We start from the raw sequence: 21,738 nt of genomic DNA on the forward strand, positions 1-21,738 counted from the left end.
AATATACTTCTTCGAGACAGGGCTGTGGTATGAACAGTACTTTAAGATGTTTCCTAAATTCCAGTGGCAAGTGTTTGGCATGTGTACGTGTGTATTTATAGGGCAGATTGCTAGCCAGACGCTCGTGAACTACTATAGAACATCATTAACTACATCTCATCCTACTTTTTTTTTTTCTTGTAAGACAGCTGTGAAAACAAACAATTAGACTAGGAAACTCTCTGATGGAAATATTTTTACAGCTGGGTTAGAAGAGTTTTTATTTTATATTTGTTCTTCTGAGGCATACTTGTCTTTAGGCAATGCAACTTATTTGTTTTAAATTAAGGGAAAAAAAGAATACTAGCCAACGTATCCTTTTTTAACACGTTTCTCAGTTATTTGTTAAATGTGATTATTTAATAATACAGTAAGATGAAAAAGAAAAGATTTCCCTTGGGATTTATATATATACATACATGAAACCTGAAAATGTATAACAGGCCAGTAGCTATTCTTGTGGTCTTTGGCAGTATTATGTATCCTGTGTTTACAGGTGACTCCAAAATTTATCCAGTTTATCCCCCTCTTCTCTCCTGAGTCCTGGTGCCTTGACTTCAGGCACCTAATGGTGTCCATCAGAATCCAGATGTTGTTCTCCTTGAGCCATAGACTGAGTTAACCAGTCTTAAATGGAACATAATTTCTTTTTTTTTTTTTTGATCTTTAAACAATTGGACTTTATTTTTTTATTTATTTATTTTTTTAACATCTTTATTGGAGTATAATTGCTTTACAATGGTGTGTTAGCTTCTGCTTTATAACAAAGTGAATAAGTTATACATATACATATGGAACGTAATTTCTCTGTTTAACTTTTCTCATGCAGTGGATGTTTTTTTAAGACAATTTTTACTTTAGAACAGTTTTACGTTCACAGCAAAACCAGGAGGAGGGTACAGAGATTTCCCATATACCCCTGCCCCGACCCATGAATAATCCCCCTCCCACCATTAATATCTCCCACCAGAGGGAACATTTGTTACAATCGATGGACCTACATTGATACATCATGATCACCTGAAGCCCACAGTTTACATTAGGCTTTACTCTTGGTGTTGTTCATTCCACGGTTTTGGACAAATGTATAATGACATGTATCCACTATTAGAGCATCAGAATATTTTCACGTCCCCTCACATCTTCTGTGCTCCACCTATTCATCCCTTCCTACTGAGCCCTGGCAACCGCTGATCTTTATACTGTCTCCATTGTTTTGCCTTTTCTACAGTGTCATATAGTTGGTATCGTAGCCTTTTCATATTGGCTTCTTTCTGCTTAGTAATATGCATTTAGGGTCCCTCCATGTCTTTTTGTAGCTGAAAACTGTATTTCTTTTTAGCACTAAATAATACTCAGTTGTCTGAATGTACCACGGTGTACTTACTATTTAGCTACTGGGGGATGTCTTGGTTTCTTGGTACATAATTTCTTGTCCTTTATTCCATCCTATGCCTCTTTTTCTGATCATCTCCAGTGATGGATCCTGACTTACTGTATCACCAGCTTTCTAGTCACTTAAGCTAGACACTTGAGAAAAATTTTTAACCCTCTTTTTCCGTCTTCCTCCTCCCATGTCATCTGTAGCTGTATCTATCAGTTCGAACTTAGACGTGTATCTCACTATCATCCTTTCCTAAAACACCCTTAGATTCCAGTTGCCCTAATTCAGGCCCTGTCTCTTTTCCCGGTTTCCTCAAGAGGCCTCTTCATCTTCCTCATGACTCTGGTTTCTCCCTCAACAGCCCATCATGTAGCACGCCGCTGTGGAATCGCAAAGCAGGTTTCTTTCTGTCTTTTTTTTTTAAATTTATTTATTTTATTAATTTATTATTTTTGGCTGCGTTTGGTCTTCGTTGCTGCGTGTGGGCTTTCTCTAGTTGCGGCGAGCGGGGGCTACTCTTTGTTGCGGTGCGTGGGCTTCTCATTGCGGTGGCTTCTCTTGTTGTGGAGCACGGGCTCTAGGCGCATGGGCTTCGGTAGTTGTGGCACGCAGGCTCAGTAGTTGTGGCTCGTGGGCTCTAGAGCACAGGCTCAGTAGGTGTGGCGCACGGGCTTAGTTGCTCTGCGGCATTTGGGACCTTCCCAGATCAGGGCTCCAACCCGTGTCCCCTGCATCGGCAGGCGGATTCTTAACCACTGTGCCACCAGGGAAGCCCTGTCATCTGAGATTCTTGACGCACTCTTCTGTCTGTATCTTTCGCCTCCTTACCCTCTTCTTCCCTAGTAGTTTCCCCTTACCTGCAGAATAATGTCACGGTATTTAAAATCCTTTACGGTCTGGCCTGATCAAGAACTGCTTTTTCAAATTTTGCCATTATCCTTGCATTATCAGACTGTTCACCACTCCTCAGTGTTCTGGAAGTGTTCTTCCCAAATTTCTATCTGTTGAAAACTACCCATCTTTTAAGCTTCCTCCCCGATGCAAATCCCCTGTGAACCCTTCTGAGGTGTACCTTGTTGGAATTACTTTTTACCTCTCTGCTCCTAGAGCACTTTCAACTCTGTTTAGCATCCTTTTTAAGGTGCCTTGTAGCATAGAGGTTTGTTTGTTTTTTGCTCATTAGGTTGTGAATGCCTTGGGATCAGGAACTAGAACTTACCTATCTTTGTTTCTTCCTTGAACCTAAGTCTGTCTTGGAAATGATACTTAGGGAAGACTTCGATATATCTCAAATATATATTCAGTATATCATAGAATTTTAGTAAGGGTTTGTCAGATTTTAGGTACATACAGGTAATAAACAGCCCAAGTTCCTTAATGCCTCATGGTTTACCAATTTTTTGTGTAGCTCGGTTATACAACATTCTGAGCTCAGCTACTTACTACCTTATTTACTCCCCATAGTGGAGAAGCAGCCAGTAAAACAAAGTCTGTTAAGTAGAGCCATAGTTTACCACAAACAGGTTCATTTTTTCCAGCCTGTGCTTAGGCTGTTTACTTTACAAACCATGTTAAGTAGGTTAATTTATCTAGTTTCCAAGCCTATTGCAGATAAGGAACAATAGGAGAGCCCTGGGTGTATAAGATTATCATCTGTTTAAGTGAACAGATAAGTTTACAGTACAGTCTAGAAAATGTTTCTGTTCAGAGTGGTATAAATAAAAGGGAATGCAGCTGTCAGTCCTGAGCTATCCAAAATGGGTCTCAATAGTAAAGTTTTATTATGTCAAAATCGTAGAGTCTCACATTATATCCTTTGAGAACAATTAAATGGCCTAGGATCGATGAGGCTGTCCTGTGAGGGATGGAAATATCCCTCAGGTTTCCGAATAACTCAGAGTCAGTAAACTTACACCACCAGCTCCCCATCTTGTTAATTCTTGACTTACGATTGATGCAACTTCCTCTCCCAGTTTTAGAATATGAAGTTGAAAGTCTCACTAATTTTCATTCAGTATAGTAGCTATGCTTAAAAAGCCATGTTTCAAAAACATGTATTTTCTTGAAAAATGTTTTTGTATCAAAAAATGTTAGTTGAAGAAAATTCTTTCTAATGTATTAAGCATAAAGTTAGGCCAAAAGACTCAGTCTTAGCTCATTGTGTGCAACGGCCAACTAATACATATTTTCTGTGAAATAGGTGAATAGAATTTGATTGTGGGTAAGAGATAAGCAATTAGAAAGTTCTGGAAACTGATTCTTTTAACAATTTCATAATAATTTAATAAGTTGTGCTTTATGTAGCTTATTAATTTATTATTGATTAAAATGTTTTTAAGCCACCTTTCTGGTCAGATTTTATTCCAATATTAACTGTAAATTTTGACGTTCTCTTTCTTATAGAGCCTTCCTAATATTCTCACCGATGATCGATTTAAAGTTATGTTTGAGAACCCTGACTTCCAAGTAGACGAAGAGAGTGAAGAATTTAGGCTTTTGAATCCACTTGTTTCCAAAATTAGTGAAAAAAGGAAGAAGAAACTAAGACTCCTAGAGCAACAGGAACTTCATGAAAAAGTAATGTACTCTTTATCATTTAGAATTTGCTCCTGTTTGTTTAAAATAAAGTTTTCTGTGTAAGTTGAAAGAGTCTTTGAGCAAACTTGAGCTGTAATTTGTTTGACCTTCAGCTTAGGAATATATCTTACTTAATTAAAGATGTTTTTTTCTGATGCATGCAATGTCACGTACTCCGATGGGCTAATGCTATTTAAAAGAAAACAGTGGGTCTGTGTTTTTGGTTGGGGGAGAGGAGCTGCTTCTTACTATTTTTATTTTCAGGAAGAGGAGGAAGAACCGGAAGGAAAACCAAGTGATGCAGAAAGTTCCGAGAGTTCGGATGATGAAAAAGACTGGGTTGCAGAGGTCAGGAAACAGCGCCGACTTCTCCAACAGGAGGAAAAAGTGAAGCGGCAGGAACGGCTCAGGGAGGACCGGCAGACGGTCCTCAAGCCCCAGTTTTATGAGATCAAAGCAGGCGAAGAATTCAGAAGCTTCAGAGATTCTGCCACAAAGCAGAAGCTGATGAAGTGAGTAGCACAGCCTTCAGTGATGGTTCATCAAGTTGTCCCAGCCTTGCTTTTCTCCTTGCCCTAAAGGTGGCATTTGGATCTTTGGAGTTAATGTGAGGGAAGCACCACAAGGCCTGAGGGGAAATACACTGGTCTTTACTGTGATTATTTTTAACAATTTTTTGAGGTATAGTTTACATACAATAAGGTGCAAGGTGTGGCCCCATGAGTATTGGTAAATATATACGCTGGAGCACTTTTATACTGCAGAAGCCACACTCTTAAATTATGGTGGTAATTAAGAGGTAGCAACCCAAGCCAGACAGGTGAGGCATTAGGTCAGGGGCTATACCAGCTCTGTACCCTGTACTTCTCTAGCCCCCACCTTCCTGTTTTGAAAAAGGTGGTTTTTCAGATGGAGGAAGGGGGAAAAGGTGGGGAGGTTATTGAGAGACAGGCTGACTTGTTTCTGGAATGGAGATATGCCTATTCATCTTTATTTCAGCAGTTTCTGGCAAATATCTGGGAAACCAAATGTTGAGCAAACCCTTCAACTTAGATCCAGGAGCACCTAGAAATTCTGGTTCTAACAAAAGAGACGTTGGTAGACAGAATCTAGTAATAGGCTTAATATCTTTTGAAGAAATTTTCTTTACCTACCAACCTCACTTTTTTTTTTTCATAACAACTTTCTTGAAATATAGTTTGTATAACATACAGGTCACGTACTTAAAGTGTGTAAGTCGTTGGTTTTTAGCCTATCCACAGGGTTCTGCGACCACCACCGCAGTCGGTTTTAAAACATTTTCATTGCCCCCAAACAAAATTCCTTACCCCGTTGGTATTCACCCCCATTTACCCCACCCCATCCCCGGGCATCCACTAATCTATTCTCTACCTCTATAGATTTCCCTATTCTGACATTTCTTTTTTTCCTTAATGTTTATTTATTTATTATTTGGCTGTGTCTGGTCTTAGTTGGGGCACGCGGGCTTCTCTCCAGTCAAGGTGCCCGGGCTCCAGAGCACGGGGGCTCAGTAGTTGCGGCGCACAGGCTTAGTTGCCCCGCGGCATGTGGGATCTTAGTTCCCCGACCAGGGATCGAACCCACGTCCCCTGCATTGGAAGGCAGATTCTTAACCACTGGACCGCCAGGGAAGTCCCTGACATTTCATACAAATGGAATCATATAGTACGTGGCGTTTTGTCCAGCTACTTTTACTTGGCATAATGTTTTACATGTTCATCCATGTTGTAGTATGTGTCAGTACTTCATTAGTTTTTATTGCCGACTAATATTCCAGGGTATGGATATACCACATTTTATTTATCCATTTATCAGTTGAAGGATATTTGTGTTGTTTCCAGTTTTTGCCTGTCACAAATAATGGTACTATGAACATTTGTCTATGTGTTTGCATGGACATATGTTTTCATTTCTCCTGGCTGCATACCTAGGAGTGGGATCGTTGGTCCCATGGTAACGTCATGTCTAACCTTCTGAGAAACTGCCAAAGAGGCTTCTTCATTTTACGTTCCATCAGCACTATGTGCAACCTCGCTTTTTATGTAGCTGTCATTCTTAGATTTTTATTTGGAGTCCTACTCAGAAGCAGAGGGAAGACTGCTTGTTTTCAGTATTCTGATTCCGTGGAGTGAATTTCTTTTTAGATTAACTGCTGTTTTTGTCTTGCATTATTTACCCCTAGCTCCTGGATCAGTACCTAGACCCGAGTAGGCACTTGATAAATCCTTGTGAGAGTGTGAATCTTCTATGCCTTGCCTACATGTCAGGCAACTCTGGAAGTTACCCTTTCAAGATCTGCTGAAAAAGAACTCATTTACCTGAAACCCAGGAAAATCTGGGAGCAGTTGTTTTCAGGGTAACCATGGTAACAGGAAGCCACAATTTGGGGGTGGGAGACATGACTAAACTCACTGACATTCTTGTTTTGCCTGTGGGTTGTAGTAGGATATTAATGTAAAAAACAAAAGGGATGAAAATTTAGTATTTAATGATAAATAATAGCTAAGTTAATGCACTGCAGTTAAACGTTCTTACTACGTTAAACGTCAATAAGTTAAACAATTGTTTTGAGAAGAGGAGCTATGTGAGTGATAATACTTAACACAAGCTTAAAAGCCAAATCCAGTTGCTTAAAGTAATAACCCTTTGGTATGAATAGCCTGCAGTTTGCTGGCATTTTGGCACATACTGCTTATTGAACTCTGGTCTTGACTGGATTATTCTGGCAAATTCTGAACTTGTCATATTTTAATGTTATTTAATGAAGCATTGAACCATTTATCCTTCAGACAGCTGTAGTGATTCCTTATGTTTATTCTGTGACTTACCACAAGGCCGTCAACAAAACACAACATCAGAAGCGAGTGTATTATGTTTAAAAGTTCACTTGGACTTGCCCAACCTTAAAACCATTTCTATAAAGGGAAAAGTGAAGAGTGAATCCTGACTGGGTGCTTGAGTGAGTCCTTTGCTTGACGTAGTAACAAGGCTTTAGATAAATGCATATGTCTGTCAGCACCTTTTCATACGCCTTCCAGTCTGCTGCGCTTTGTTTGTGTGTCTGTTCATCCACCTGTCAGCCTCTCCACCCACCCATTCATCAGTCAGACATTCATCGGGTGCCTCATGTGAGCAAAGTGCTGTTTTAGGCCCGGGGGATGGAAAGGAAAAGCACAGCTCACATACCCGTAGCGTTCCCATTCTCGCTGACACTGTGAGCTGTTCAGAGGCCTGGGGAGCGTGTACAAGGAAGAAAGCGGGTCAGTTTTTAGAGATTTGAGGCCGTCTTTATTAGAGGTCATATTAAAACTGGTCTCTTGAAAGAAAAAGCTGAGCACAGAAAGCAGGGTGGGAAAGCTGGCGTTCTAGGCCGAGGGAGCGGCGTGGAGAGAGGACTGCTGTGTGCAAGTGCAGCAAGGGCGCAGAGTGAGCGGCAGGGGCGCAGCTGGTGAGCCGGAGAGGCTGTTAGGCCCGACCCAGGGCCTGGCGGGCCAGGGAAGGGTTTGGGCTGAGGTGGACGTGATCAGATCTGCTCCGCCCCGCCTCCCAACGATGGAAATACTTACACAGTAAAAGCAGCACGTTTGTTGTAGAAAATAAAAATAAAAACATAAGCGGAAAAGTCCCTATTTCCCAGAGACTGTTATGAAATACCACAGTTTAAGAGAGAAAATGCAGGGAGAAACTGGGCCTGTGAGGTGAGCTCACACACTGCACAGCAGTCCCAGCGGGAAGTGACCAAAGCCTGAAGTGTGGGATGGAGAGGAGCATGAGTATTCGTAAGCATGTCTAAGGAGAAGACACACACTGCAGCGTTGTTTGGTTACTAATTTAATGTCAAAGGAGTCAGGGGTGGTGTTGAAATGTCTAGCAGTGTTGCCACCGAGCTAAGGGCTACAGAATGAAAAACAAAGTTAAGGCTGAAGTATTGAGCTGGGTGTTCAGCACATCAAGTCTGCAAGACCCAGATGTCTTCTTGGTAACGTCCAGCTGACAGATGGAAATGTAGGAGGCGGGCTAGAGACATTGCTGTAAGAGATCCCAGCTTCATTGTGGGACCGAAACTGTGGTCTAAAAAAAACTTCCCACAATTATGTAGAGCGCGATGAGGCCTAAGAGTGGAGCCCTTGGGAACAACAAGTATTTTTCTTGTGTCTATGATGAAAACCGTACACCTCTCTGACAGCATACAAGTGCATGCAAAGTAACACATATGATTTTAGAGGTGTCGGGAATATATCGCTAGGCTGGGGCTGAGAATTCTGATTTAGAGGGCTGGTAAAGGAGAATACGGGCAGTAAACATTACTCTAAGGAGCTGCTCAGGAGGCGGGAGGAAAACGAAGGAGCCAAGCCTGGAGAGAATTTCACCGAGAGGGGCGGGCACAAATGTCGGGCAGAGCACGGGAGTCCCCGGGATGGAGGTTGGAAAAAGGCCGCAGGAAGAGTGTCTTATTGTGATGAATTCCTCAGGATTGATGAATGAATGGGAGATAAAAGAATATTGTGAACAATTAGCATAGATGGTCCTCTCAAGACATTCGCAGTGAAAGGAAGGAATTCAGAGCCAGTAACTTGATAGGAAAAGGTTTTTAGGCTTGAGAGATGTGACTTATCAGTACGCAGAGAGGAAGGGGAGAGTGAAGAAATGAGAGACTGGACTGAATTGGCAGAGCTGAAATAAGTGAGCAGTCAGGAGTGAATGGGGCCAGGAGCACCGGTACATCTTCAGAGACAAGGGAGAGAAGTCAGGATGGGTGGAGATGATTGTGTTTCTAGGTAGAAAGACGGAGTTCACTCCGGCTGGCCTCCGTCAGGAATCTGGGCACATCAGCCTCTTCAGTTACCTGGGGCAGCCTTGGTCTACGGCACATGATGTAAATATTGGAGGTGTCTGTTGGTAAACCCCAGAGAAAGAGTCCTTGGGATAACTTGCTAAATTTCAGTAGTTGAGGATAGCTCCTCTTCTTGGGTAATAAATACTACATGCTAGGTGGCCCTTTCAGCCCAATTCATGAAAGCATTCTTTGAAGCACCTACCCTCTGGTAGGTCCTGGAAATTCAAAGATTTTTAAGACATTTTTTACCTTTGACGACCTCATCTTCTTCACCAGCTACTTTAGTAGCTCTTGGTGAGCTGCTTATCATGTCTGCAACCTTATCCACTTTAAATTAAATAACTATGGCCAGTTTTTACTCTTCAGCTAATTTTCTTCACTGATTGTGGATAAGAACTAAAAGAATGCAGTCTCGTTTTTAATATAAACATTTTTAAAATCTAATTTTGAAAGCCGTTTAATTCCAAACTTTCACTTTAAAAAAAAGAGAATCTTTTTATTACTCCAGTAATATGTGCTCCAGTAATACACGAGCATATTATCATTGTAGTACTTAGGAACATAGGATGAAAGGTTAAAGTCTCTTCCTACCCACACTCCCTTCCTGAGGTCCTGCTCTGGGCACTTTCTTAGATTTCAGTCACTCCCATATATGCACACACTCACGTGTACAGTTGTAGCTTTTCTGCCTTTGACATGAAAGGATCACACTAACCTTGTTACTGTTTCACGTGCTCTTTTCACTGAACAATAGGTTTCGAAATTTCTTCATGGTAAATACATGGAGGTCTGCCTTATGGCTGCATAAATATTTCATAAAGGGCTTCCCTGGTGGCGCAGTGGTTGAGAGTCTGCCTGCCGATGCAGGGGACGCGGGTTCGTGCCCCGGTCCGGGAAGATCCCACATGCAGCGGAGCAGCTGGGCCCGTGAGCCATGGCCGCCGAGCCTGCGTGTCCGGAGCCTGTGCTCCGCAGCGGGAGAGGCCGCAACAGTAGAGGCCTGCCTACCACAAAAAAAGAAAAAAAACAAAAACAAAAAAAAAAATATATATATATATTTCATAAGATGGATGGGCCATGCTATCTAATTTTGGATGTTTAGGTTGTTTCTTGTTTTTCTCTTCCTTTTTCACAGTTATAAATATATACACGTGCAAGAATTTCTTTAGACTGTCTTACCTAGTGATGGAATTTGCTGGGCCAAAAGAGGTGTGCGATCAATTTGGCCAGATCGGCCTCCAGAAGGGCTTTGGGCCCTTTGCGCTCTTGCCAGGGTGCCTGTTTCCCCACACTTGCAACAACAGTGGATGTTAGGGAGCTTCTAAAATTTTAACTGAGCTGCAAGTGGAGATCACCGATTCCATGGTTGCTTGAACTTATATCTGCTGAGATAGAGGCTTTGAAGCCACGAATGCAAACTGAAGGCACTGAAATAGTTTCCAATAACCTTGACAGTGTATGTAAATATTTGTCAAAGTTATGTATTTAAAACGAAGTACTTAAATTTTAAATACTTCTGTTTCTCCATTCTCTTCTTACTCCCTTTGATGTAGACTGTGTGGGGTGATTCCTTTCTGTTAAGCTCATTTCGCTCTTCTCAATGCTGTACTAAAGCAGGCGCCTTTAGGTATGTCTTCCACTCCCCTACCTCCCTTTCCTCACAGAGTGATTTAAAAACTCTGTGAAGGAGCATTATTTTTTTTTTATTATTATTATTTTTTTTTTTTATTAGTTTCTGCTTTATAACAAAGTGAATCAGTCATACATATACATCTGTTCCCACATCCCTTCCCTCATGCATCTCCCTCCCTCCCACCCTCCCCATCCCACCCCTCCAGGCGGTCACAAAGCACCGAGCTGATCTCCCTGTGAGGAGCATTATTTTTAATTAGTTTTAATTAAGGAAATAGATACTAGCGTGTGTGTGTTTTGTTTTTTCTTTTTTTTTTTTGCGGTACGCGGGCCTCTCACTGTTGTGGCCTCTCCCGTTGCGGAGCACAGGCTCAGGCTCCGCACGTGCAGGCTCAGCGGCCATGGCTCACGGGCCCAGCCGCTCTGCAGCATGTGGGATCTTCCCGGACCAGGGCACGAACCCGCGTCCCCTGCATTGGCAAGCGGACTCTCAACCACTGCACCACCAGGGAAGCCCAGCGTGTGTGTGTTTTAAAGCCTCAGAGAAGTAAATCATTCGGCTGTCCTGGGGCATCTAATAAATATCTAATTTGATTTTTTTTCCCCTCGTAGTTTATGCCTGTTTTTCTTCTTTCTTTTAATGCAGCCGTACTGATCGTTTAGGTTCTTCCCCCCATACCGTCTCCATCCCATACTGAGTCATTCCTGTCACTTTCCACCTTCTGCAGCCCATGTCTGTCTTCTTAGCAGTCCCCGCAGATGTGGGGGAGTTTTGATCGTCTTGTGACTGGCAGGGGGGTACTTTCTCCCTAAACCTCTTAACTTTACCGTCAGTTACAAAGCAGCCAGAGGCCCGCGACCCGAAGCCTAGACAGGAAGAGAAACAGGACAGGGAGGGCCGGCCAGTGCTGGGCGAACGTGAGGAGGACGGGCAGGGGGGGTTCTGCGTTTTCCTCTTCGGTTACAGGAGACAGTTTTCAGGGGCCTGACTGCATCTTCAAACACCTCTGAGCGAATTCACACTTCAGGAATTCAGGCTTCGGGACTGGTGATTCACAGCCGCTTTCCGCGAGCCGACTTAAAGGGAGGGAAGTGGGACCTGCTTTACTGCAGGAGCCTCTGCCCTCGGCCCCTGCGTCTGATCCTCTGCCAGGGCTCCTCCTAAAGCTCAGGTCTCTCCAAGTCTCTCCAAGCAGCCGAGGCAGAACAAGTTTCTGCAGGTGCCCAGCCAGGTACACGGAGAGGAGACCGGAGCTTCTCTGCCCTATCTGCAGGAAATAGGTCACCCTGAAAAGAGTAGTCATTTCCCACAATTTACTTGAAAAGTCTTTTTCTTCCCAAATTAGTGTTCTCTGTGTACCACCTTGTCTCAGCGGCCCCATACTTATTCAGAACTCCTGTTACCTTTAAAATCTCAGCATTTACAGCTCTGAAAGGAAAGAACAAAAGTGCAGTGAAGGGTTGGAGGAATTTGCAGAGCTGACATGAGTCACAGGCGCGCTGGAGTCAGTTTACACGTCACCTTTGAGTTCTGCTCAAGTGAAAAAAAGGCGAAACCAAACCTTAATTTCTCTTTCAGTTTGTCATGTGGAAGCTTGTCATTTAGAATACTTAGTGGACACATTTCCTGAACAAACCTTTATAAATCAGGCATGGTCTGACACACGCCTGGAAACCAGAAATTCTTCACGTGGAATCCTGGTTTTAGGCTTGAATCCTTCTGTGGCCTGGGGCAAGTCCTAGAACATCTTGCCTCCCTTTGTGCCATCTATAAGAGGATAAACGCTTCTGTCTCAGGGATGTTGAAAGGATTAATTAGTTAGTCTGTTAAGAACTTTGAAGATGAAAAGTACTTTAAAAGTGCTTCTTAATAACATTATTGCTTAGAAAACAGTGCCACTTTTATGCTAACCACGTTTATGTCTCAAATCATGTATGCTTAGTACTAACTAGTAGTCATAAACTAGAGGTAGGGCTTTCAAAGGTGTAAACATCAAACATTGGCTTCAGAATTTCAAAGGAGCATCACTTTGTCTAATGGATCATTTAGGAGCTGTGTTCTACTCAGTAATTAGTTACAAAGATCATATTTCAGGAAAAAGAAGACCCTTTCACACAGTGCGCACACACCCTTTTAAATTCAACCACGTTTTTTCATATTAACTTTTAAAAAGGGTGCAGTTTTAAGTTGGTGCAAGGAGGATTGGAAAGGGAAGTATATTTACTTTTTTTTTTTTTTTTTTTTTGCGTTACGCGGGCCTCTCACTGCTGTGGCCTCTCCCGTTGCGGAGCACAGGCTCTGGACGTGCAGGCTCAGCGGCCATGGCTCACGGGCCCAGCCGCTCCGCAGCATGTGGGATCTTCCCGGACCAGGGCACGAACCCGTGTCCCCTGCATCAGCAGGCGGACTCTCAACCAATGCGCCACCAGGAAAGCCTATATTTACTTTTTTTTGAGGAAGGAACCAAATAGAAGAGAAAACTATATTCTTGTTTTTTGTTCCCTCTCTTTTCCCCTCCTAGTTTCATCCCAGGGATATGAGGGTGTTGCTTTTAGCCTTTTCTAGGAGGGCTAGAGCTAACTTTAAAACTTACTCAAAATGTCTGTCTTTAGGCTTAATTCTGTTTTTTTCCCTCTAAACCAGCTTAACAATTATCTGATTTTATAATAATACATTATTATAAGAACATTCAGTGAAGTGTTATATAACTGGTACAAAATTCAAATTTAACGTCTTGATTGTTGTAGATGGCAGTCAGTTGCCGGGCACAGCAAACCATAACAGGGACAAAGATTATAAAAAGAGGCCTTAGAAACATGATCAAGAAATGAAATGAAATTGAAATTTGGGCAAATTGTGTCAGAAAGGGTAATTCAGGTAAGAAATTGAAAGGAAAACACTTGGAGAAGTAGCAGTGAATAGGGCTGGATCAGATAGAATTTACCCTCAGTGTAACTGCTTTCGTTTTCTCTGTGTAATCAGCCGAGTATTCATGTTTCAAGTTGGTCATACTGTGGTTGATGAGTGTGGTCCATGAGCTAAGACCGAGTGAAGGACAAATCAGAATTCTCACAGCACTTCTCTGTGGCTTGACCTGGAGAGCTTCCTTTGTGTTCAGTCCTTTGTAGAAGGTGAATGGGTTGCTGAGATGCTCACATACCTAACTCATGCCTGGATCACATATAAAATGCTTTAGCAGCGTAAGTGCCACTGACCATTACAGTAAATTACAGGCTTCAGAAATATTGCTCCTTTGCATTTTGGCTTCAGAAATGTGATTTAGTAAGATAAGTAGCAACCATTGAAGTATGTGGAACCACCACTTAAAATATTAAATTAGCGGGTGTTTGGGGCAGCCATTGTTTCTACTAGGGATCTGCTGAGTCTGAATAATGACGGTTTGAGTGCCCGCAATTCTCCCCATGGATTGTATTAAACGAGTGCCATTTTCTGCCTTTACCAAATTTGTGAAAGATCATTCTTCGTGTGATCAGTTCTAATTAAAACTTGTTTCAAATGGTAAATCAAAACGAAATGCTAATTAATATGTCATTCTCTTAAATTTCCTGCAGTAAAACCCTTGAAGACCGGTTGAAACTCGAAGCGAAAAATGGGACACTGAGTGTATCGGACACCACGGTTGGCAGCAAACAATTGACATTTACATTAAAGAAGGTAAGTTGCTTTTTAATGTTCTTTTTTAATTTACAGAAGAAAAATAGGCCTCCAGTAGTGTTGTGTGTGTGTGACCTCAGAGCTGCCTTCCCAGGCTTTTCCCCTGTTGAGGAGCTGTGTTCTCTTCAGGCATTTTTCCTGCAGCCAGGACGCGTCCTGGGCCGCAAGCACACTGCTTAGCCTCGGCAGAGCTGGCATGTTTCTGGTGTCCTGAGGAAGACAGGGCCTCAGGGACCCCAGGCTTGGTACTGTTGGTAGGAGCTACCATGTGGTTTCTGGGTGGCTGGACCACCTGAATGGGCTCTTCTAATAGAAGCACAAGTCGTGACCTCCTGCGGTGTAATGGAATAGTTCAGGCTCACGTGGACTTAAAGGAGATCAAGAACTGGTGAGTTCTGATATGTTCATGGCAGTAAGATCAGCTTGTCCAGGGTACATAGTTTCTGCCGGTAGTAGGTTATTCTAAACTGACTTATAACAGTCATTTCTTTAGCCGGCTCTGATGATGCCTGGCACCCATTGAAGGATGAATAAACTGCTGTAAATATTTGCCAGTAACTCACGGGTGAAGCTCTTGCCAAATCTTGGTTCCCTGTGCACCGGTGCCGAATACAAATACAGAGACAGATTTGGAAGATAAGCAGTAGAGAGGCTTTTTATTTTCTTTGCCAGGCAAAGGGAAGACACAATAGGCTAGCGCCTCAAGAACCGTGCCCCCCCTTCCTGGGGAGTTAACAGGGATTCTTATAGGGGAGTTCGCAGTCCGAAGGGAGTGATAAGGATCAAAATGGTGAAGGTCTCACATTCTTCTTCTTCTTGCATTATTTCAAAACAGTCCCCACTGGAGTCAGGCAACCAGGTAATTGGGTCCCTTAGTCTCTGGGTTATCAGTCTGTGACCTCCTTTCTGAAGTGCAAACGGCTACAAGGGGTGATTTGCTACAAGAGGTTACAGGGGGAGCAAATACCAGGTGCAGAATGTAAATTACACAGGATTAGGGGTGACAGGTTAGCTTTGTGAAGGACAGATCTAACTACAGACACTACAGATTAGTAACAGTTAAAATAAAACTAGGATTGATGAACTCTTTCAGGCCAGGTTATGTTTCTTCTCTAGCCTGTTCACTGTTCCCTTTATTTTTCTTTGTTCTTAGGAGAGGGAAAACTTCACTTCTGTTTTTGCTACATGGTTTTATTTTTCAGATTTTTTTTCTCATTTAGTCAATCTTCCTTAATATACATTGTCTCCAAGAGGGAAAGAGTGACAAAGACTCCGCCTCTGGTTCTTCTTTAAGATTGAGTTCTAACTCACGTATCATAAAACTCATCCTTTTAAAGTGTACAGTTCAGAGCTTTTAGTATATTCACCAAGTTGGGTGTTCATTACCACTGTCTAAATCTGGAACATCCTCATCGCCCCAAAAGGAGACCCCTTGTGCAGTCACCCCCTACTCACATCTCCCCTGCCTATGGATTTGCCTGTTCTAAAACACTGTATATAAATAGAATCATTCAACATGTTTTCTTTTGCGACCAGCTTCTTTCACCTTAGCATGTTTTAAAGATTAATCCATGTTGTAGCATGTGTAAGAACTTTATTCCTTTTTATGACTGATATTTCATTGTGTGGATATACCACATTTTGCTTATCCTTTAATCTGTTGATGGACATTTGGGGTGGGTTTTTTGTTGTTGTTATTATGAATAATGCTGTTGTGAAAATTCAGGCATATGTTTTTGCACGGACTCATGTTTTTGTTGCTCCTGGGTATATACCTAGGAATGGAGTTGCTGAGCCATATGATAAGTGTTTAACTTTTTGAGGAACGGCTAGACTGTTTTCCAAAGCGATGGCACCATTCTGCATTCCCACCAGTGGTGTATGAGGGTTCCATTTTATCCCCATCCTTGCCAACACTTGTTATTCTCTTTTTTATTGTTGTCATCCTAGTGGTTGTGAAGTGGTATCTCATTGTGGTTTTGACTTACATTTTCCTGGTGACTAATGAGGGTAGAGCATCTTTTCATGTGCTTATTGGCCATTTGTATATTTTCTTTGGAGAAATGTCTGTTCACATCCTCTCCCATTCATCTCTGATTCTTTGACAGTTCTCTTGGTGTCATCAGGAGGCTTGGCAAATGATAAGGACATTGTTTTCCTTAGTTACCATCCATTATCTCATATAGATACAATAAAAAGAAAAAGCAAAAAAAAAAAAAGAAGAAAAATTGTTTTTTCCTTGTGATGAGAACTCTTAGGATTTACTGTCTTAACAGCTTTCATGTGTATAATATAATACAGCAGTGTTAGCGGTAGTCACCACGCTGTACGTTACATCCCTAGGACTTAGTTATCTTGTAACTGGAAGTTTATGTCTTTTGACCACCTTTCTCCAAGTCCCCCCTCCTCCCACCCCACCCCCCAGAACGTCTTTATTCTAAGCGTAAGAAGCTTTTCAGTTAAATCTGCCTCCATTTAGAGCAAATTTGCACTCTTACACTTCTCATTTAAATAAGCCAAAGCTGGCTGTGTGTTCAGATGAACTAATTGTGCCTGTACCTAGTTTCTTAGAAATTCTCTGTGTACCGGCAAACGTTTCCCGATTCCCTCTGAAGTCCAAGAGGCCGAGGGGGCATCAGGCGCGCGGCAGCTGTGGGAGGACCTCAGGCCCGCGGCTGCCCTGGCCCTGTGCTCCCTCTGTGGCACGGAGTGAGCTTAAGGAGGATGCATGCACACTCCTTTCCCACTTTTTCCCCTGAATTGGAAGGTACTGAGTTGAATATCAGTTTGTATTCGTGGTAAAGTGAAAATAAGATGGTTCTGATTTTCTTGGGGTTTTTTCCCCCTGAAAACAAAAGAAGCACTAAGTAAAAAATACTTAAAACAACCTCGTGGTTGAGTCTAGCAGAGGCTTGGAAACTATTTTGGGGAATGCATCAGTTGGTGTTTGGCTTATGCCTGTTTTATCATTTGACTAACAAAATTTTAACTATTAAGTCTTAGTTTTACTTAAGAGTATTTAGGGAATTGTTTGTGTATTTGTTTATACAGATCTTTTTATACTAGGGGTACGATATAGCCAGGTAAGATCTCGAGTTTTCCCAGTATTTTCATATGTGAATCAAATTGAGGGGGAAAACTTATGCTTTAATATTATTTAAAATTGTGAGATGGCAAAACTGGGATTAGGTCCCAAATCCTGTTTCAAATGTCCTGTAGTTCAGTCCCTCAGGGGCCCTGGGTCGCTGCTAGTGCGAGGGTGTGGCTTTGTGTTCATCGTCCCCTGTCTCTGTGACAGGGCTGCTGTGGCTGTAGGGGAAGGAGTCGGGACGGGAACAGGGAGGGGAGTGAGCTAGTGGCTCTTCGGTTATAGCAAATGGGTCACATGATGGCGACGTCTTCCAAATACAGCCTCTTTTCAGAAGGGGGCTGATGAGAGGTTTTTCTGGACAGGAGTTTGTCTGCAGGACGATCGCTCTTGCATACGAGCTCCTGCGTAGGCTCCTGCCTTGTGGGGACCAGTGGGCAGGGCCTCGTGGAAAGGGGCTTTGCCACCGGACACATAAGGGAAATCTACTACTGATGTCTGTATTAGAGACGCATAACAGCACCTGACTTAAAAGCCCCAACCAGAACACCCTGTTCATGTTTATTTTATTTTCCCAAAGTTATTTGGACAAGAAGCACTTTTTTTTAGGGATACTTTTTAAAAAAAAATTAATAAATTTATTTATTTATTTTTGGCTGCATTGGGTCTTTGTTGCTGCGCGCGGGCTTTCTCTAGTTGCAGCGAGCGGGGGCTACTCTTTGTTGCTGTGCGCGGGCTTCTCGTCGCAGTGGCTTCTCTTGTTGTGCGGAGCCGGGCTCTAGGTGCACGGGCTTCAGTAGTTGCGGCACGCAGGCTCACTATTTGTGACTCGCGGGCTCTAGAGCTCAGGCTCAGTAGTCGTGGCGCACGGGCTTAGTTGCTCCACGGCATGTGGGATCTTCCTGGACCAGGGCTCGCACCTGTGTCCCCTGCACTGTCAGGTGGATTCTTAACCACTGCGCCATCAGGGAAGCCCTGGGGATACTTTTTAACATGAAAAAACAAATTCACTGACTTTACAGGGGTCTTGGTGACACCGTTATTTGGTCTGCTAGGGAGTATGCAGCTTCCCTCGGGGTTTCTGACTTTTCCGTTAATAAATATGTATCAAATACCTGCTCTGTGCCACATGCTGGGGATACACAGAACAAGACAGACTTGGTCTTTGCCACCGCAGTCCTCAGGCTATAGAGGGGGATACACCTACAGTCACATCACTGTAATGTGGGACGTGCCCCCAGGGAGGCCCGGGGCTGTGAGTGTCAGGGGCCTGGCCTGGACCTTGGAGTGCGGGGCAGTTGAGTGACGGACAGGCTGGATCTTAGAGTCAAGTCAGAGCCTGGGTGGGGCAGGCGGGGTTCCAGGCGCGCTCGGGGATCTGAAGGCGCCTGTGCGTGTGGAACAGCCATCTTGGGGAGGGGAGCTGTGGCTTCGGGTGTAACTAGAAAGACGTGTAGAGCTGTCCTGTGGGGCCTGGTGAGTAGGTCGTGTTCAATTTTAACCTCAGTCCTAAGAGCCGTGGAAAGTGATTGAAACGTTCTAGTTAGCAGAAGACTACATACTGTGGTTATTTTTTAAAAGTCCTGTGGCTGGAGGCTCCTCCCCTGCAGTGCGGGGCCCGTGGGGTGCGGGTAGCACCCCGGGCTGGGACGGGGCCGAGGCAGAGCCGAGGGGAGGAGTACACAGGGCAGGCTTTATTCTTTGCAAAGATGGTAAGAATCAGAAAAAGAACTTAAGTGATTATTCGGAATCTCTAAGAGTCTCCTAGAATAGGGGCGATTCATCTCTTTTTGGTCTTATAAATTGCTTTCCTTTCTCACGATTCCCTCACCTTCCAACTCTTTAAAATATTGAATCATACCAGCTGGAAGTGAACACAGGGACTTTCTCTTCAAGACTAAAATACAAGGGAGTATTTTCAGGTGCATGGAAAATACAGGTCACCGGCAGGCAGGCTGCGTACGTAAGTGTCTAGAAGGCAGTGTTTTTCAACCTTTAAAAATTTGTCCCTGCCACTGCTTTCACAGTTACCTCCTGTCAGTTCCACCGGCTAAGAATATTTTTTTGAGCTTCATGGTTAGGAGTTTGTATTATCCCAACCACCAAAAGTGTTTTTAAAACTATATCGCTTGTACCTTCTTCGCGGATTCTGCGTTGAAACTCCTCTCTTTTAAGAATTTCTGCTAAACATAGTGAAACTGTTTGGAGAAGGTCTGGCTCTCGCCCGAGTGTTGAGAACGGTGCCTTTCAAGCAGCCCGCCTGGAGCCCACGCACCCATTCCAGCCATGAACTTGTGACTGATGTGTCTGCCGAGCCTTTATCAGCATTTAATGGTAGATCTCTGCCTTTCAAGGGGAGTCTGACTTTTTGGAAATAGCCAAAAACTCTTTGGAACCAACTCTGGAGACTGAACGCTTAATCATGGGTGGGTTATTATACGCTTTCAGGGCACAGAAGTATTTTTCTGTCTTTAAGACAGTGTGAGTAAACTAACGAATGGCTCTGGCTTGTAAACGAAAGACAGTTCTACACGAGAAGTCGTGGATATCTTGAAAGCAATAGCGTCCTCTTAAAATTGGCTCTCCTGGGAGGGGCCGTGTTGTGTGGGGAGTTGGAAAGCCAGCCTCAGACCGTGTGGTTTAGACCCGTGTGTCAAGGCCGTTCTCTTCCCCAGGGGTTTAGGACTTCAGGTTTCACAGTGACCGTAAAGGTTGGCCCTCGTCCTGCTGTTCCTGCCGGAGCAGGCAGTAATTGGTGGTTGTACTGTTGGCGTTCTGATGGTCACACAAAAGGGGTGTTGGCCTCTCCTTTCTCTTTCCCTCTCCTCACTTAACTTCCTCTTTTAGTCGGAACAGCAGAAGAAGCAGCAGGAGGCTGCGAAACTGCACCGACAAGAGAGGAAGACCCTCCGCCGTTCAGCCGGTCACCTGAAGTCCAGGCCCAGGAGAGGACGGCCGTTCCACTGAGTCTGGAACCGATCCCACGTGTGGTTCAGAGGAGCTCGTCTCCCCTACTTGACCATCGTTAGAGGGTGTTGTCTGCGCCGGGGACGCGCGCTCCCGGAGCCCCGCGGAAACCCTCGCTGCGTCTGCAGGGGTTGACATCTGGCAGCCGGTCCCAGGCCTCTGGTCAGACTGCGGGGCTGCGCCCACTGGCCGTGCGGTGCCCCCAGGGCGCTTCTGTGCCTTGTGGCTCCCCAAGAACATTGTCGCTTTCCCCGGTTTTAATCACGTAAACGAGGTGGTTGTCTTTGAATATTGTGAAACGTGCACCGTGACACGAGAGGTTCTCTTGTGCTGAAAACCAGGACTGACGGTCTTCCAGAAACTTCCTGGCACTGCCTGCCGCCCTCCATGAATCAACCACCCCGAGGTGCCATTCCTGTCTTGCCTGACTTGTGAGCGTTGGTCGTGTTTATGTTTATAAGGATATGCTTGCTGGTAGCTGTGTTGCTTGTTTATGTGTTAGTTTGGGATTTTTTTAAACATATTTTTATACCAAGAGAATATAAAGTAATGGTAATAACAGCCTAAAACAAGAAGTGGAAGCTACTGGATATTCTTTTAACTTGGCACAGGATGAAATACAGATTTTTTTTTTATTATTCTGTTTCTTAAGTGTAATTAGAGACATACTGGCTGGAGAAAATGTTTATAAAAATAAATGCTTTCATTTAACAGCTTCTTGGAGAGAGACCCATTCCTTGAGTTAATTTGAGAAATAACTTTGGTTTCCTTAGTTTTTTGTGTATGAATGTGATTTTGGAGATGCGTTTCTTTATGTACAACTGGGATAGTGACTCTTTGGATTGTAAATGATAGAATCTAACTTGAAATGCTGTGAGCAAAAAGGCAAAGGCGTCAATTAACTAACACAGCCAGGCTGTCGAGCCTTAACTGCCTCGGGACACCTGGATCCAGGCCTTCCAAACCCAGGCCGGTCTGCCCTCCCTTCTTTTCTCCCTCCTGTTTCAACATTACTCCTGTTTCCTCAGGTCTCCCCTCTTCTCTTCTACACCCCCTCCCCGTTGTACCTCCGCTTCTGTGCAGACTTGCCTGCTCCCCCAGGCAGGGAACGGCGTGGCTCACACTGTTACCTCTGTGGTCTGAGAGAGTACATTTCCAGAAAAAAGGCGTGTGTGTGTGTGTGTGTGTTTGTGTGTGTGTGTGTGTGTGTGTGTACACAGACACGGTCACCAGAAAGAGACTCTGGTTACATGGGCAGCCAACCCAACTTGTGTTGTGATACCAGAGGGTCCCCCACCTGTTCGGTACGTTCCTTTCTCACCTCGTCCCCTAAGCTCTTCACAGGGCTTCAGCTTTCTGTGGCTCGCGTTTCTGTCTCCCACGCTGCTGTCTTCAGGAGCTGGGAGTTTGAGAAGAACTTAAAGAAGGACACTGCCAGCTGGAGTTTTTCCCCAGGGGTTGAGGGTTGTGCTCCAGACCTGTTTCCTGGGGTCAGGCTCTTCCGTACATACACCTGG

At 43.8% G+C, this 21,738-nt stretch overlaps 1 protein-coding gene across 3 annotated transcripts in view; it reads left to right on the forward strand.

Moving 5' to 3' along the window:
* Positions 1-20,937, forward strand: part of NOL10 (nucleolar protein 10) — a gene marked incomplete at its 5' end in the record, with an annotated part of 85,539 nt that extends 64,602 nt beyond the window's left edge. For all 3 annotated transcript variants that reach the window (XM_079721527.1, XM_079721529.1, XM_079721528.1), the window contains 4 exons: positions 3,827-4,000; positions 4,265-4,512; positions 14,064-14,166; positions 20,102-20,937. In XM_079721527.1, coding sequence (XP_079577653.1) covers positions 3,827-4,000; positions 4,265-4,512; positions 14,064-14,166; positions 20,102-20,221 — 645 coding nt within the window. In that variant the 3' untranslated portion in view covers positions 20,222-20,937. The remainder of the gene's footprint in view (positions 1-3,826; positions 4,001-4,264; positions 4,513-14,063; positions 14,167-20,101) is intronic.
* Positions 20,938-21,738: the final 801 nt, after the last annotated feature.

Source organism: Hyperoodon ampullatus (assembly GCF_949752795.1).
Source record: "Hyperoodon ampullatus genome assembly, chromosome: 15".
NCBI classification, from domain to species: domain Eukaryota; kingdom Metazoa; phylum Chordata; class Mammalia; order Artiodactyla; family Ziphiidae; genus Hyperoodon; species Hyperoodon ampullatus.